We start from the raw sequence: 18,341 nt of genomic DNA, 5'->3' as shown, positions 1-18,341 counted from the left end.
AGCACCGGTAAACGAAATAAACGGAATACGAAGTGGGAATTGAAAGCGAAAGTGAAAGTTGAAAGAGACGTTGGCGTTTTAGGTTTGGAAGGCAATTATTCATTGTAACAAGTGAAACAATTGCCTTCCAAATAGGCTTACAAGTACAAGTTCCAAGAAGTTGTACCATTGTCAGAAGTAGCAGGGTAAAATGAGTTTGTTTTCATATCACTCAGAATCAGAATGACTCAAGAGTAAAGAGGTCCCAGCAATTTTTGCCATATTAATAATATTTGTAAAATTAAAAACATTCCTTTGCTACTTATTATACTTACAACTTATACTTATACGTTCTTCTTACCAGTTTGCTCACAATGCAACAACAACAACAAAAGAAAGAGAAGAAAAAAGAAGTGGCCTGTCAAAAAAAAGAAGAAGTAGAGTATACCAAAACGTCGCTTCACTTTCAGATGGGCTTAACTTAACATTAACAGAAGTAGAAGGATACTAATGATTATAGATATATAAATATAACGAACTTATACTTATAATCGTGTCGTTATCCTATGTTTATTAAGGAAGCCACTATTTTCACCGTACAGTAATATCTTGGACGATTTTCACCGTATGGTGAAATAGTGTGAGAGACTTTTTTCACTGGACGGTAATATCTTGGTGGCCGATTTTCAACGTGCGATGATAATAGTGTGGGAGACTAAGATAATAGTGTGGGAGACTAAATTTGGTTTTGTAATGTTGTGTTCAGTATTGGCCATGCTAGGTTCACGGCATTCATGGTTTACTTTTTATAGCCAGTTAGACCGATTCTATAAAGGTTTTGTGTTGATTTATTGCCATTTTTCAAGTTTCGGTCCTGATCTTTTCAAGGTCAAGCACTTCATTTATCCAATTTTTTTATAAGATATAATTACGGATTTCTATTGGACACCTTTTTTCTTCTCATTAAGTGGTATTGTGTGGTTATATGGTCTTGTGGTGTGGACACTCGCCTTCGGATAGGCAAGTCCTGGGTTCAAGCCTCACTTGGGGCATAGTTGAGTCCTTGGAAAAGATTCTTTACTCATGTTCTCTCATGGTACTCAGGTGTAAAATGAGTATCTCGTCGTTAACACCGTTGCCTCTGTTGGGAAAAAAATGTAATATCGCCTAACAGTAACAGGTGTCATGTTTTGTTCTACATGTTACGTGTTGCTGTTGGTCAGGGACCCTTTGTAAAGCGCTTTGAGCATGTTTAATGGATATTGCGATGGAACCTCATGTGATGATTTTTAAAAATCACCTAGACTAGGAAAAACGTTGTTATTATTTTTTAAAATTATAATATAAATTTTTAAAAATAAAAATGATTAATAGTAATAGAAACATGATTCTCATCGTGGCCAATTTTGGTGAATTTTGCCATGCACATATAATCTGGTAACTTTGCCAGGCTTCACTGGATAGACTTCATTCAGGGGGCCACGAAAGTAGCCACTGTGTATTCACTTAACCACTAGATTCAATCGTGCGTTTAATTTAATTGGCTTTTTCCTATAACTTCACTCTGAAACCATAATGAAATGGTGTTTAAATTTTTGCATTATCAAGGTGTGATAAAAATAAAAATCTCTGTAGTTTATAAATATCATATAATTGCGTAACATATTATAGTAGGATAGTATTTGATTTGGATAATAATTTTAACTCCACTGGATGCGATATATTAAACTAGTAATTAACAACATTTGCTGCTGCAATGGCTTTGCAGAAATCATGATTTCCTCCTGACACTCTCCCCTTTTCTCGGCAGTTTTTCTTAATACTCTTTTTATACTGGTCTATTTCCCTTTTTATGTCAATTATAGATGCTAAGACGATTTGACTTTGTGGTGTGTTCTTTATCATGCCATTCAATTCACAAATAGATGTCCACCTATAACCATCATGACCAGTTGATCACATTCAAATGCCTTGCCTTATCTTCTCAATAAATCCTCCTTGCCAATATGTATTTACTTGATTTTCATATTAATCTATCACACTGTACCAGCTAGTTAAGAAACAATAGTTAATCATTTGTTGTAAATCATTCTTTTAAGTGGTCCATGCTTTTCGACACCATCTTCCTTAGCAACTGGTTTGTCACATTGGGTTTTTTATAAATTTATTTTTTTATTTAGGTCTAACCATTTTGTTATTCTTTAGCTGAATGGTCTTTCTTGTGGATACTTTTAATTTTTCATTTTCTGTAGACAATGGTTTTGAACCCAATGAATTGTGCCATGTTATGTGTCTTCTACTTGTACAGCTATATGGTCTTGAGGTATGACACTCGCCTTTTGATCGGAAGGTCGTGGGTTCGAGTCCTGCTTTGAGCGGTGCATAGTTAAGTCCTCAGAAAAAGCTCTTTACTTACATTTTCTCACCGTATTCAGGTATAAAATGAGTATTTGGCCGTCAACAGCGTTGTCGCTGTCCGGAAAAAAAATTGTAATATCACCTATCAGGTGTTATGTCTTGTCAAGTGCTTTGAGCATGTGGAAATTGCGCCATATAAAAGATGAGGTCTTTGGGGTCTTTTTGTTGTGTTTTTTTTTTTTTTTTTTGTAGAATGCTTTTAACATGCATTCTCAAAGTTTATGTAGGATTCTAACATCAAAGAGACAGTTGAAGCCACTTAATTGGAACAGCACCAGTTGAAACGATCTAAGGACCATCTCGACACCAGTACAGTAGAACCTACAGTCTTGAAGCCATCTTGAACTGCTTACCTATTTTTGCCAATGTTGAAAATGAGAGGAGGAGTGAAAGGAGAGAATAAGTGATCTGATTGACAAGTGTCACTTAGAATTAACTAAAAAAGGATGACCAGTGTGAACAGCTTATCAAAAAAAAGTTGAAGGCAAAGAATATAGAATGAAGCTGTCAAACCGATGACAAGTTTTCACTAAATTCTATCTAATGGACTATAAATGATAAAAGTTACATGTAATTGTGTGTGCTGATATTAAGTGAATGCATTTGTTGCTTGCCCACAATCCATAGATCAGTAACTAAGTTATAACTACAAGGGTCTGCTCATATGGGACTGATATCTCAGTCAAAAACAATAAGCTGTAACACTGATATCAGTCCTGTGGCTTAATGTTTTCTGTCTTTTGTGAGATTTGGTCACTCATAGAAATTAGTAAGCCCTTGAAATATTAGATAGTTTCCTTGTTTGTTGTCCTCATCATAGTGGTCATAGTGTTAATTACAATAAAGGGACATAATCGATTGCAAATTGCATCCCATTAATTTGATTAATGTTGCAGGCAGAACTTGTGATAATTTTATTTTACCTAACCACATACCATCAATAATGTCAACTGGCATATAAGATAATGTTAAAGCACCCTGAAACTCAGCCCATATCTATGGTATTTTGAAAGGGGAACATTTTTTTTTTCATAAATGTATTCAGAATTGGAGAAAAGTCATATGAATGCAGCTGCTTTTCCTCAGGGTTAAATTGGCCTCGTGTTAAAAAATTATTTTTTATTTTATCATGAGTAATGGGTCAACACATTTTCGTCCGATATCATCATGTGAGTCAGTCGGAGAGAAATGAAAGATTTTTCAGAATTGTATTTTGAAACATAACTATTACATAATTTATGGCATTGTATAACACTGATTCATCATCTCTCTCCATCAGATCTCTATAATATAATGTCATCAGACGACAACAGTGAAACAGACCTAGTGAATGAGACAACCACTCCCATATCAGAATGGCCCATTTCAGTGGAGGAGATCTTCACTTCCATTAATACCTGTAAAAATATAAGAAAACAGGCCGACTTGTCTTCAAAACGTCCATCCAGTTGTCTGAAAAAGGGAGAAGGAAGTTCAAAGAGAAAAAGGCATGGAAATTACATTGTAGAGGAAGAATTAACAATAACGGCTAAGATTGCAAAATGGTGGAGGCAAAAGAGATTGCAAGGAAATGTTCAGATCATTCCAAAATGTGGTCCAAATTCTATGATTCATCATATTTCAAGGTTTGTTTTCTTGTTTTTGTTTTATTTGTCTGCTTTGAATTAGCTGTGCACAGCTTTTAGCTGGTAAGGTGTAAAACGATACTCTGTAGTAGAAGTTTAATGGAATTTTGTGAACTTACTAGTATTCGCAGGGTTGATGTACAGCCTACCTAAAAAAAAAACAAGAAAAGAAAAAGAAAATATAAGATAAAATATAGAAAATTTAAAAACATTCCATCCATGATATGTTTACAATTTGTATGTCTAAGTGGAAAATGTCACTATTCACTTTAACGTGAACTTTTTTATGCAGCACAATATCAACTAAATATACTCAAACCTATTTTCTACGGTCCCAAACCAACTGCCACACTTAAAATGTAGAGTGAGACATAATGCCTGTATAAAAATTTTTTTTTCAACAGAATCAGCGCTGTTACTGGTCAGGTACTCATTTCACACTATGGCTTTTGGTGAGAAATTTGAGTAAAGAGCTTTTTCCAAGGACACAACTTTGTAGCACACACAGGGCCGGAGATTTGTGTGTACTTTTGACCTACATGTTAAAAAATACTACTAGAGCTGCATTCTTCTACATTTAGGGAGTGCTGAATTACTAATAAATTAGTCCTTTAGGACCATAAAGCTTATGCAACCAGTCAAAATTCCGTTTCTGTAGCATTAGATTGACAGTCACAATTGTTTGCTACCCTCTGGATACCCAATCACAGTTCGGTGTTAAGAGGGATCATTAAAAAAAAACCTGTACAGAACTTTGCTTCAAAGAAGAATGCTCTAAAACTAAGTTCCAGATTATATATTTTGAAACTGATCATTTTGATAACAAGGAATGAGTGGGTCATTTTCATGATGTGTAATATGTAATTAATTAATTAATTGATAATAAAATGAATATTATCTTTCATTTTTTCAAGAAGAGTAAAGTAGATAGAAAGACTTATTTGGTATTTATATATATTTTATATTTCTATTACTAGCTAATACCCATCTATTGAGTTTTTTCGTTGACAGTAAAATTATTACTATTACTATTATTCCTCACCTAAAAGCAACCAATCGGCTTGATACAATTTTTACCTTTATTGGATTTTCAGACTGAGTGGAACCCTGACTTTGACAGGGCTCTCTCCGAGGTCATAAAATATACAATATAGGTCAAATATTTATAAAAACATGGTTTAAGTCCGTAAATATTAAACTATCAGAAGAGTATATAGAATTTTAATGTGAGATGAGATTAGAAGTAAATTTCGTTTAATTCAAAGTGTCAACAAAACATCACATCATTAGTTGCATATTCCTCTGATGTGTTTGTATTATTAAATGACTAATAAGTTACGATGACTCAATTCAATACATGTTCAGTTCAATGCATAGCATGGAAAATTCTTTTAAAAGGTGAAGGTCAGAGATCATTAATTTTTCGATACATAGCTGCTTACCTTCACAATTAGTGTGAATTGTTGACGCTAATAATACAATTGCGTCATATCAAAGGTGAAGGTCAGTGGTCTTTAATGCATCTTTAGCTTGACTGCTTTTTTGTTCTTCTAATTAAAGAAAAGGGTTGTTATGACAATGTAATAAAGACATATTTTATTATTACCTCGCCTTTGTAAGCAACTTAATTGTAGACATTGTAATGTGGCCTTGAAATTATCATTTAATTCTAATTTATTTTAAACATAATTAATGTATTCTACTTATTATTATGGCTTTCCAATTCATTTTCCTGCTGCAATTTCAAATGGCATTCTTGAAAACGACCCTCTTGTTGTCATACAAAAAAAAAAGAAAGAAAGAAACTTTGCCAGACACAATTGGAAGGCAACTCTGTTATTTCAATTCGTGATTTTCTTTGTTATTTTCAAATGTGACGAATTATCTCAAATCGGTAGGTATTATAGACATTAAAAAGTGATTAAAAAGTAAAATTGATAAGAAATGTGAATTTCTTATTTTGGCTCTTTAACTTTAAGAAACTATATATATTGCCATTAGTAAAACATAAATTAATCCCAGTCTCATACTTATGACAATAGATTAAATTGTTAGCATATTAACCATCTAGTTATAAAACTGTTTTGAGATAGTAGATCACATATTCATTTCAAATGGAACCAAAAAGATACAGCTTCATTCCTGCTGTCTTTATCTTCCGTTTGCCGCTTTACAATTAGCTAGATATGATATTGCAGCGGCAACATACATATATATGTGTGTACTCACCCACACATATTATACACACAATGATATTCTGCTAACCACAATTGTAGTGCACTGTGAAGTGTGTTGTCTTCTATTTTATTTTTGTCATTATAATTTTGCCATATGATGTAGACAGTTGTGGAGGTATTATTTATTTCGTTATACAATATGCAAATTATAAGATAGCCTCGTGTGATGATTTTTGGTGAAAAAAAAGTGTTCTAAACAAAAAGGATTTGAAGTTTTTAAATTTGATGTGTAAACATCGTGTGAAAAAGGTTAACGATCGGGCCATGGGGAAAAGATTTTGGAATTACATTGCATCAGGCATTTAAATCAATAAATAAATAAAATTTTAGTATAGAAGATTATGTATGAGTGACTGTGGTTTATGGTAATTGATAATTGTTGTCATTTTAAATGGTTCTCTAGACTTCCAGAATGCCAGAGTTTTCTTCAAAAAGAAAAGAAAAAATTGCTTCTAATGAGTGAAATGTCGGACAAGAAAGCAGACAAGTTTGCTTCTCTTGCAAGTTTAGAAGACTATTTGGCCAATTTCAACTCAGCACTAAATTACATAGATCAAGCACTGCATATCCAACCAAACTGTAAGTAGTATAATGTGGTCATTTGCCTCAATCTGGTTATTATGTTAGAGTCAAAAAGATGCCGAAAATGATTTAAAGTTGAAATAATAAGAGGGAGGGGGGTGGCGAGCGTAATGTTTCAGTCAAGAAATTATTTTCATTCACTTTAATAGAGCATATATCTTAAAGAGTTAAACCAAGTCTCATGTTTTTATATTATAGAGTTTGAAGTTGACGTCACAGGTCTTTATTTTTAGCCAGAGAGGTGTTTATTTCTTACCAAATTTACTATAAGATTTAAAGGTTACACATAGTTTTGTTTATCTGTTACAACTTTTGCAGCAGAACGGATGAGTTTTTAAAATTAAAATCATGACACCAATAGATTCGATTTTACTCAGATATATTACCTATTTTAGATTATTAAACATGGTTGATATTGTTTCTTAAACTTTTAGTTTAAGTTTATTTCTAAGTGATCAAAATATTTGTGAATATGTTTAAAACTCAAAAATCCATTTTTATAGGTCCAGAATATCTCTGGCTGAAGGAAAAGCTATCCAGACAATGTCAAGTATTAAGAAAGCAAAATAATGCTTTGAGGACCATTGATGAAAATCATTTGCAATTTCCCTCTATGAATGAGGTAATATACCATATACCTCAAGAAATGAGGTATATTTGATCTACATTTTTGCTCTACATTCTTTTATAGTTATGGTTTTTCAAAATAGCAGTTTCATATATTTGTTAAGCATCAGTTCTTAAATATATTGATGGGTATAAGATCAATTATTGGTTAAATCTATGGATTGTGAAAATACAATTCTAAAGATTAAGTTTTGTCAACCAGGCTTTATTTTCAGAACCATTTCTTAAGACCATGTAAATTTAATCTAAATGCCCATGTTGCTCCTCAGGTTTCAAGAATATCTGGGAAAGACTTGAGTGTGGCAGATTTTAAAAAGAATTATTTGATGGTTAATAAGCCTGTGATCATAACAGATGTTGTAGTGGACATGACAAATGACCCATTCGATTATTCTCTCGTCTTGAAACATGCAGGTATAGTATCGTCACCAACATGTTCTTCAATTATCCTGGTATACAAACATTGCAAAGGTTCCAAGCTTATGTTTGGTAATTAATGCTTTGTTGTCATGTCATCATTCAGTTCCCACAAAGATTTAAAACGTGTGTTTGCACACCAAATTATTACAAGTGTCTTGCATCGACTTCCATAAATCTCTCAGATGTTAAAGTATTTTGCTGTGTGTAGAATCATCGACCATTGTGGACAAATCCTGTAGCAAAGGCTTTCAACATAACAATCAATAACTTTTAAAGCATGGCACGTTTTCCTCTGAAAGCTATTATTTTTAAATGATGCAATAACAAAATCACAATAATTTTGTTTGAATCGATTTATTTGGAACAGTTTTTAAAAACAATGTTCAGTAGTAGCTCAAAAGAAATAGATCCTGCCAAAATAATTTTCTCAAGGACAAAACAATTCTTTCTCACACATTATTTATTTACATTTGCATTTATTGACTACTTGTTGCAACTCAACTGCATACTTGCAGAACTAAAGGATGCATGCTCAAACTATGTGATCTGTGTTGTAGCAAAATGATCGAATTATTCTTCCCTTACTTTCTTGATTTTACCACCACACCTTTTGAAAATATTTGAAGACAATAATATTTCACAGTAAAGCTTTCTAAAGACTAGAAATAACGCTTTCTATAAACTGAAATATTATATTTTCATTCCTTGTTTACGACTTGGATAGTGGATGGTTGATAAACTACTGCCTTTCTTTGTTAAAATTAGGGAACATTTTGAACATAAGAGATTCAAGGCAATACATTTTCATCTACAAAATAGCATCCTATTGATATTTAAAACTGCTGGTTTAATTTTGTAATGAAACTGATGGGTCTTTTTAAGTTTTTGAAATTTTGTGTCAAAACAATATTGCGTTTGAAATAATAGGCATAAAAAATGTTTCTGCATGCACATTTTCAGATTTTTAGGAGTCACAGGAAAAAATGCTTTAACTTTAATATTCCAGCTCCAATACCTTCTCAATTATATGATTAGAAGTGAAGTAAATGTGTGAAATTACTTCAAATGCATTTTGACTATTCATTTTGGCCAAGCCAGCAGCAGTTGGATGTGTGCATGGATCCTTTTTTGTCATTAGCAATCAGTTGTAAAAATGAAGCATTACATTCATGACTGATCCGAGCATCTATAGGCTAGCTAATCATACATATTACTATCTGGTAGTTGCTCCGTCAGCATTGCACTATAGATGTATCTTTCACTTTGCGTCAGTGTAGTCGTTTTATCAGTTTTGTTCCTGTAATGGCTAAATGTATTTTGAACTCTTGATAGGGAAAACCACAGTCACAACAAAGGAAGAGGTCTCTGAGTCACTAACCTGGGCTAGATTAGAAAATAAACGTGACACAAGTATAGCTGCATTAATCCAAGGAGTTCAGACTGGTACTGTTAAAGACGTTTTATTTGACTGGAGTCTTCCCATACACTGCCCCAGCCTTGCAGAGCAAATCTCCCTTCCAAGATATTTTACTGGTAAGTCGTTGCACTGTATAAAAACCAAATTATTTTCCCCTTACATCCTTTTTAAAAAAATGTTATTTTCATGTCTTTGCAATAATACAGAGAAAATAGATAACATTTTCTTATCCATCCATGCAGAAATTTGTCTTTGAAACATATTCATTGCTCTTTCAGGCAAAATACCCATCGACTGGAAAACTGCTAAAACAATAATACCATTTAAAAAAAGGAGATAAATCAGAAAAACTAAAAACAACAGATCAGTCTCCTTAACATCAATAACATGCAAACTGCTGAAGCATATTATAATACACAGTTATGAGGGGGAGGGGGGGGGGGGGTAAGAGGTCTGTCTCATTTATCGACACTCAGTCTCAGTTCCAGACCAGTCTTGGCTGGGCAACTTACGAAGACGGGTAGACAGTCTCACACATAGAGGATGATGTAGGGTGCGTTGTTGAAAGTTGAGAATATTGATATTGGGGAATTCCCATTACTGGTATCAGTACCAAGATATGATGGCACAGCCCGGGACTAGCTTAACCACTGACATTATGATTCTGATCAATGAAGATTCATGGGATGTTATTGGACAATGGTCTTGGTTGTTCTTTGACTGTTAGTTTACAGGATCTCTCTGTTGTGTTTTACTTCAATGCAGGATATCTTGACCTTTTTAATTTTTTTAGACAAATTATTGCTGTTATCAATGGTTCGCATGTCAATATAACCGTCATGTGGTAAAATTGTGGTCGATATAGGCGATAAATATTTACTAATGTTATATAGTGTAAAAATGTGACTTTGATGTCATGTCGATATAAGCGTGATGTCGATATAATCATTGTCGATATATCCACTTTGCACTGTATATGTACAAGGAAGTAATACATCAAGCTGTACATAATTAGTTTAAAAGAAATGCTATAGATCCTTTCCTTAGGTCGGTATATTAATAATGGATATGTTGTTTAGTCATGGATCCACACATTAAAAACCAAATATCTCATTCATTAATGGTAAAACAGACGACCATATGAAACAATTTGGATGATTTCTTCATCATGAATTATGGGTTAGGACTGAGACTTAGAGATACCATACCAAATGAAGTCGGAATTATACATTTTTGATATTCCTCCATTTAATATTGACAGTCATCTGTCCTCAATTTTCCCTAAATTCATTCTTCTTATAGAAAGGCCTACTGGCTGGTATAAAATTTCTAAGCAATTTTGAGACCTTTATAGATGCATTATAGTCTATTTTTATCATATATTTTTTTCTTTTTCTTTTGGAGATGCACATAGATAGTAATACTCCTTATAGTCAATCTGTATATTTGAGGAAGAATAGGAGGAGAATTTATTTCATAAAATGGAGTAGGGACTGCAACTCTTATGGCATATGGACTATAAAGGATTAAATCATATTTGGTGACAACATTTGAATGTACAATAATTATGACATCAAACGGAACTTTTACATTTTACAAGTGATTGGAGTTAGAAACTGCAATCGATGACGAGAAGGTAGTCTTTTGTTGAATTAAGGTCAATAGGGGTAAAGATCTCCAGATTAAAAAATCTCAGCATTAGAAAAATGCACTTTTATTTCAGCTCCATTGCATTATTATTCTTTATCATTTACTGTATTTAACATTTTGTGTATTTATTTTTTTTTAACAGACAATTTTTTGCTTCAAACTGCCCCAGAGTCCTTGTACAGAGAAAGCTGGCCCAGTTTGTTCATCGCCCCAAAAGGGGCTACCACTCAGCTTCATGTCGATGCTTTTCATTCCCATTTCTGGATGGCTCTTTTCCAGGGAGAGAAGAGGTAATTTTGCCATGACAAACAACACGTTGAGAGTAGAGCCTTGGTTTTTATAAAATAATGTTTGTCATCACCATTGTTTGCCACTTACACTTGATCAACTGAAGCACAACTCAAGGTTGATGATTGAGATTGTTGGGAGATTGGATCAATTGCAGACATATTCACGGAGGAAGAGATTGGCTGCAATAAGCTATTGCCTCAGAACTTGGATTCTACTTATTAGAGTAAAAATGACAGGCTCTTTGATTGATTCATTCTATTTTGTGTTTATAATTATATTATTTTCAATGAAGTAGTTTTAAGTTTTGAGACAAGTGTCTGGATTGTGAACCTTTGGTCCAGAAAAAGTGTGGAGCGGGCACTTGTATTAATAATGATGAGGAAAATAGGGTATGGAGAAGTGCCAGATGAAAACAGAGAATTAAAAGCCATGGGGTCAGTGATGAGGAAATTAGGGTTTGGAGAAGTGCACTGACCCTATCACTTTTTATTCTCTGTTTTCATCTGGCACTTCTCCACACCCTTTTTTTCTGAACCTTTGGTCCACAATTTGAGCCTGTTAAAAGATAGTAATAAAAACAAACAATAAATGATAAATCATTGTTTTACAAACTGTATTCTTTTTAAGTACTACTTATTTAATCTCACAATTTAATCTTTAAAATATATTTTAAAATTATACGGATATCTTGTTGCCGCGTGTATGTAATAATTTATTGAAATATGTCTCCCTCAACCCCCACCCCATAAGAAAAAAAGTGTAATCAAAGCTGAGTAATAGAAAATAAAACAGTCATCTGCAAGTTGAGTGGATTGAGACGAAAACAAGATAGAACTGTTGAAAAAGAATTGACTTAATTGAAAAAGACATCTAATTTTGATCCATCCGTGCAGTAATCCTCCTCATCACTGAAATAGTCCCCATTTTATTATCATAAAACAATTGTTGGTGAATGGACATTTTTTTTGTTTTAAATGCCTAACAAACTGCCTCTTTATGTGTGTTTTTTTTTTCCTTTTTTTAAAAGTAGGATGATAAATTAAAAGATTGAAAAATTTTGTGGAAATAGCCCATGCTACTGAAGCCTGAAATTTGACTGGGTTATTTATTTTTTTAATATTTTTTTTCTCAGATGGACATTTTTTGATGAAAAAGACACCCCCTTCCTGTATCCAGAATGGTTCCAATCTATGGATCCCGTGTTTCAAGTGGATCCTTCACAACCGAACCTCAAACGTTTTCCATTGTTTGCTCTTACACGCCCACAACAGTGTGTGCTACAGAAAGGTAGATTGTCATCAAGGCTATATTGCCACATTCAACCTCAATTATAGTGAGAGGCCAAATGCTTCTTAATGTGACGACATGATGAACATAAAACTGTTACTGTTATGATAATCTTTTTTTTTTTTGTCTTTAGCTTATAATTTCTATTAAGAAATATGTAGCAGATAGACACTCCAATTACCAAGTGGTATGTGTCAGTCAAACAAATAAAACAAGCTAATTCCAAGTTTTCTTGCTTGGCTTTCTCACCAAAATTTGAGTGCCGTGCCATGTCGCAATATTCTAATTTCTTTTTTCTTTTCTTTTTTTATCTAATCTTGAAGATGAGCTTCTGTTTGTTCCTGCTGGGAGTCCCCATTTTGTGGAAAATTTAACTCCATCATTGGCTATATCTTCCAACTATGTGGATCATTCCAATTTCAATAAGGTAGGATAAATATGGAGATAAAGATAAAGGGAGTAAATCTGACTCATGAATGAACAATACAAAACAAATGACGTCGTTTGTATTGATTCTTCAAACTCTTGCAAATATTTTCATAGTCAATTAATTTTACAGACTTACTTACTTAATCCTCTTCGGGCCTTGAGGCACATAGGGCATCCACCAGACATCTCCATTTTTTGCGATCGGCTGCTTTTGCGGTGGCTGTATTCCAGGACAGGCCTGCTTCCTTTAATTCTTTCTCCATCGTCCTTCGCCAGGTTTCTTTGGGTCTTCCCCGCTTTCTCTTCCCATCTGCTGTCCAGTACAAGGCTGTCTTGGGAAGTGACCCTTTTTCCATTCTGGCCACATGACCCAGCCAACGCCATCTTCTTCTTTTTATTTGGCTATCAATGCTAGTGAAGTCAGCTTTCTTTAATAGATCCACTGTTCTTATTTTTGTAGGCCAAAATAAATTAAAAATTCTTTTTAAACACTTGTTCTGAAAGGCTTCTAGTTTCTGTATTAAGGAGGATGTCATTTTCCAGCTTTCACTTCCATAAAGCAGTACACTTAAAACATTGCTCTTGTATATTTTCAGCTTTGTCTTTCTCATTATTTGCTTTGATTTCCAAAAGTTTTTCAGCATGCCGAAAGCCTGGTTTGCCTTTTGAATTCTGTGCTTGATATCGTGTTCTGCATTTCCGTCGTCTGTTATTTTGGATCCGAGGTAGGAGAACTCTGTTACCTCTTCAATTATATGTTCATCTATCCTAATTTCACTGTCATGTTTTGGATTCACCCTAATGTACACAGTCTTATCGAAATTTATTTTCAGTCCAATTTTCGAGGCGTTCTTGTGTAGTACGTTTAGTTTCTCTGAGGCGTCTCTGTGTGTACTGGAAACTAACGCGATATCATCTGCGTAGTCTATATCTTCCAGAAAAGATGTCAGTGTCCAGCGAATGCCTCTCTTCTTACCATCAATTGTATTTTTCATGAGCCAGTCTAGAGCCAGGATAAACAGAAGCGGGGAGAGTATGCAGCCTTGTTTTACACCAGTTGTTACATTAAAGCTGTCTGTTAAATTGTTACCACAGATCACTTGGCATTGGTAGTTGCTGTACATTGCTTTGATTAGGTTGACTATCTTCATCGGTATACCATAATGGCGGAGTATTTTCCACAGGGACTCTCTGTGTAAGCTGTCAAAGGCTTTTTCAAAATCGACAAAAATGGTGTAGAGGGGGCTGTTCCATTCAATGCTTTGCTCCAGGATTTGTCTCAGGGTAAATATGTGGTCACTACATGACTTCCCTTTTCTGAACCCTGCCTGCTCTTTTCTAAGAATGTTTTCAATGTGAGGTGAGATTCTTTTCAGAAGGATTCTATTAAAAATTTTGCTCGTTACGGACAGGAGTGTGATTCCACGCCAGTTAGCACAATTTCCTAGGTCTCCTTTCTTGGCTATTTTATGGATGATGCCTTTCTGCCAATCCTCTGGTATTTCTTCCTTTTCCCAAATGTTGGTGAACAGTTTACTGAGAATTTTGGACATTTCTTGCGAGTTCGCTTTAAGCATTTCCGCAGTGATTTTGTCAATACCTGGGGCCTTGCCATTTTTTTGTTGTTGTATTGCCTCGTGCACCTCATGCTCAGTGATTGGACCAAGATTAACCTCTACGTCCCTTTCTGCTTCTGGGATATCTGTGTAAGAAGATGGGTCTGGTCTGTTCAGAAGGTTTGCGAAATATTCTCTCCATCTTTCAATTTTCTCCTTTTCGTCTGTGATGACACTACCATCTTGGGATTTTAATGGTTTCTCTTGACCATAACTTCTGTTTCCCAAGAGCTTTTTTGTGATTTTGTATAGTGTTTGTGTGTCGTGTCTTACAGCTGCATTTTCTGCTTCAGTTGCTAAATTTTCTGCAAAATCTCTTTTGTCTTTCCTTGTGGATTTTTTCACTTCTTTATCCTTCAATGAGTATTCACTGGATAGCCTTTCTTTCAGTCGGGGGGATTTAGCGTTCAGGAGATTTAGTTTGATTGATTTTCTTTGGTTAATGAGCTCCCATGACCTTGCTGATATCCAATTCTCTGTATTGGATTTATTGTGTCCTAAGTGTTCAGTGGCACTTTCCTGCATGACGTGGTTAAAATCTTGGATTGTCATGTTTGTAATATCTTGTATTGCACTGAATTTGTTTCTGACTGAGATATTGAAATTGTTTTGGATATCTGGGATTTTCAATTTATCTGTGTTGAAACGTTTCTCCTTCTGTTTTGCTATTTTTGTTTTCATCAATTTAGTAGAGATTTTGGCTGTGACAAGATGGTGGTCACTTCCAATGTCTGCCAATCGTCTGACTCTGACATCGTTTAGGCTGCTCTTCCATTTTCTGTTTATAATTATATGGTCTATCTGACTTTCTGTTTTACCATCTGGTGATTTCCATGTCAATTTGTGGATGTTTTTGTGTGGGAAGAAAGTTCCACCAATAATGAAGTTGTGTTCTTCACAAAATTCTGCCAGTCTGCTTCCATTGTTGTTCATTAACCCTATGCCCTCCTTTCCAACGGACTGATTTGTTTGTGTATTGCCAACTCTAGCATTAAGGTCTCCGATGATCATGAGCATATCATGTCTTGGAATGTTTTCAACGGCCATTCTTAGAATATCGTAAAATTCTTCTTTGTTTTCTTCATCTGAATCCTCTGTAGGTGCGTAGCATGTGAGGATTGATAGCTTGGTGTATTTTGAGTTGTGTCTTGTGTATAAAAGTCTTTCACTTATCGGTTTCCATTCCAATAGTGACTTGTTGTTTTGCCTGGCTATCAAGAGGGCAACACCTTCTCTGTGTTGGTCATCCTTTCGTCCTGACCAAATGATCAGGTCGCCATTTGAGAGTTGGCGCTTCCCAGTTCCTGTCCATCTTGCCTCTGATATGCCTAGCAAATCGATCTTGTAGTTCAACATCTCGCGCTGGGCTTGTGCCAGTTTTCCTGTTTGATATAGGGTCCTAACATTCCAGCACGAGACATTGAGCTTGCGTTTTGGTGACAACAGATCTGCAATCTGGTCGGGGGCGTCCTTTCGGCTTTGACCTCCTACCGTCATGAAGCCAGTATTCTGGTCCGCTTCTCTGCTGCCGCCGGTTGTGGATTTATGTCTGGTTTCTGTTTCTGTAACAGTTTGCTTTTTATGAGGTGGGTTGTTAACCCTACGCTCAACCCCCATTCCTGGAGGGCCGGTGGATTACTCTTCGTCTGATCTCTCTCCTTTTTTCTCTTATTAGAGGTCCGAGGTTCGAGATACGCAAGCCCTCCCACCACGACAAGGTGATAATCCGTCGGGAGAGTAATTTTACAGAAGTAAAGAACAAATGGTTTTTGAAAAACAACCTATTACAGTTTACACGCCATAACTCAATGCCGCTGATTCGCCCTAACTCAATGCCGCTGATTTAAGATAAAGTCATTATTTTTACCCAGTCCTACCTGCTATGGATATGAAGATATAAGATGAAAAATAATAAAATCAAGCAATTGAGTTGATTTTATTTTGTTTTTTACAAAAGTCAAACTTTTCATCATGGGTAGTAGCAGGGCACAAATATGTTTATTGTTCCCTACCACCATGGATGAAAGATACTACACACCCGGTAGTCGTGCTTATGCATTGTATCCTAATAGTAATAGCTGGCCCTACTAATAAGGAATTGGATGAAAGGTGGAAATATACACTAATGCATTTTGAAGTGGACACCATGTAGAAGTTGAAGACAGTGACCAAAGTAGGGGGGTAAATTGGGTGGGGAAGTGAAGGCATCAGTAACTACAGGAAATTAAGGGTGGACCAGAAGAAAACAAAAATGAGCATTTATATAGAACAACATCAATAAACGTGTTCAAAGCACATAACAATGAGTCCAACAGCAACACTTAACATGGAAGACGAGATTTAATATCTGTAAGGCAATATTACAAGGCATCCTTCTCTTTTGTCCTTTCAAACCTGATTTCATAGCTAAGCGAGTCATAGGATAACAGTGAGATGCGAGGGGAGTGGAGAGAGGGGGGGGGGGAGAGAGAGAGGGGGGGGGGGAGGGAGAGAGAGAGGGGGGGGGTAAGAGAGAGGGGGGGGTTGTGAGATAGATTGCCATGTCTTTGCAACCTTGTAATTGAAATAACAAAGGGATTGGTTTGGTCAGTGTGCTTAAAGATGAAAAATAGGTTCATGATGACAAATCAGCACAAGTGCCAATTTCGAGAACCGACTAATTGATCAAAAAACATTATTGTTGGAGGAAAGGGGAGGGAAGGAGGATGGTTATTTTCACTCCATAGTGAAGGATATAGTTGGTAAGGGATGGAAGCAGAGGAGACCTGCACTAGCCGGTTGTGGAAGAATGAGTCAATCCTCCCCTGTTTTAATAATAATAATAATAATATATCTTTATTGTCCCCAAAAAAGTGGCAATTTGTCATTTGGTTACACATTTATAACAATACAATATTGACATAGACACACTCACACTAGTAACATAGAACTTATTGTAAAAAAACCCAAAAAAAACCGGCATCAACAACATCATCATCATCATCATCCTTGAAAGCCCTGTGATCGTTGTTCCTCATATAATTTTATTTGAGTAGTAGTTTTTATGATAAAACTTTTTTTTTAATATTTCAGATTAATCTCCACTTTTTAGCAATGTTTTGAATAGATAATAAAATTTCTTTTACATTTTATGTAGTACAGGTTTTTTTTTAAGATTGATGTATTTTAAGTATTGCTTTCAATGGAAAGCATATTTAGTGACTGCTGCTGTACATTGTTCATGAAGATAAAGCGCTGTGTGGAAAATGTTTATTATTATTACTGTTACCGCAAATGATTTTTTTTTTCTAATTCCAACAGGTATGTGAGGAACTCAAAATAAATGCTTTCCAAGATGAGAGAGCTGGTGATTTGCTTTCTCAACTCCAAGATCCTATGTTCCAACATAAAGTTCAAAACCAAGATGGCAATAAAGATACTTCAAATTCAAAGTTATAATAAAAGTTTTACTGACAAATCTTATTTGGCTCTGATTCAAATATAATATATGCTACTGATCTATTAATTGTATCTCGTCACTTCATGTGAATTTTTTTAAACTCTCTTCACAGACAGTTGGGGATCAAATCAGTATCAGTGCTGTTATTTTCCTTTTTATCAGATGATTTTTATTCCCTGGTTAGAATATTTCTGGTTTACATTATGTAGTAATACTGTATATATTTTTACTTTTGCCAAACAACCAGGGTGAGGCACTGATTTTTGTCAAGACTAGATAAAAATGTATATTTCCTCTACCGACTTACACAACCTGATTTTGCCA

The 18,341-nt window shown here is 34.9% G+C and overlaps 1 protein-coding gene across 3 annotated transcripts; it reads left to right on the top strand.

Annotated features, from left to right (window-relative positions):
- Window positions 1-41: 41 nt before the first annotated feature.
- LOC144972717 (uncharacterized) lies at window positions 42-18,040 on the top strand. Of its 3 annotated transcripts, none has more exons than XM_078914268.1 (10): window positions 42-185; window positions 3,677-4,022; window positions 6,663-6,838; window positions 7,345-7,463; window positions 7,738-7,882; window positions 9,221-9,421; window positions 11,098-11,245; window positions 12,379-12,533; window positions 12,857-12,960; window positions 17,879-18,040. In XM_078914268.1, the coding sequence occupies exons 2-10, from the start codon at window positions 3,691-3,693 to the stop codon at window positions 18,014-18,016; spliced, it is 1,518 nt and encodes a 505-aa protein (XP_078770394.1). In that variant the 5' UTR covers window positions 42-185; window positions 3,677-3,690; the 3' UTR covers window positions 18,017-18,040. The 3 variants fall into 3 exon arrangements, with proteins under 3 accessions (XP_078770394.1, XP_078770396.1, XP_078770395.1); XM_078914269.1 differs by having other exon boundaries at window positions 116-241; XM_078914270.1 differs by lacking the exon at window positions 12,857-12,960.
- The last annotated feature ends 301 nt before the right edge of the window (window positions 18,041-18,341 follow it).

The sequence above is a fragment of the Berghia stephanieae genome, chromosome 5, assembly GCF_034508935.2.
Source record: "Berghia stephanieae isolate SIO BIC M18660-M18661 chromosome 5, UCSD_Bste_1.3, whole genome shotgun sequence".
NCBI lineage: Eukaryota > Metazoa > Mollusca > Gastropoda > Nudibranchia > Aeolidiidae > Berghia > Berghia stephanieae.
This window is presented reverse-complemented; position numbering and strand designations above follow the sequence as displayed.

Excerpts from the sequence above, each read along its gene's own strand:
- LOC144972717 (XM_078914268.1), top strand. The coding sequence starts at position 3,691 with ATGTCATCAGACGACAACAGTGAAACAGACCTAGTGAATGAGACAACC. Across the intron at positions 4,023-6,662 it reads ATGATTCATCATATTTCAAG|ACTTCCAGAATGCCAGAGTT; the intron begins GTTTGTTTTCTT and ends ATGGTTCTCTAG. Across the intron at positions 12,961-17,878 it reads ATCATTCCAATTTCAATAAG|GTATGTGAGGAACTCAAAAT; the intron begins GTAGGATAAATA and ends TAATTCCAACAG.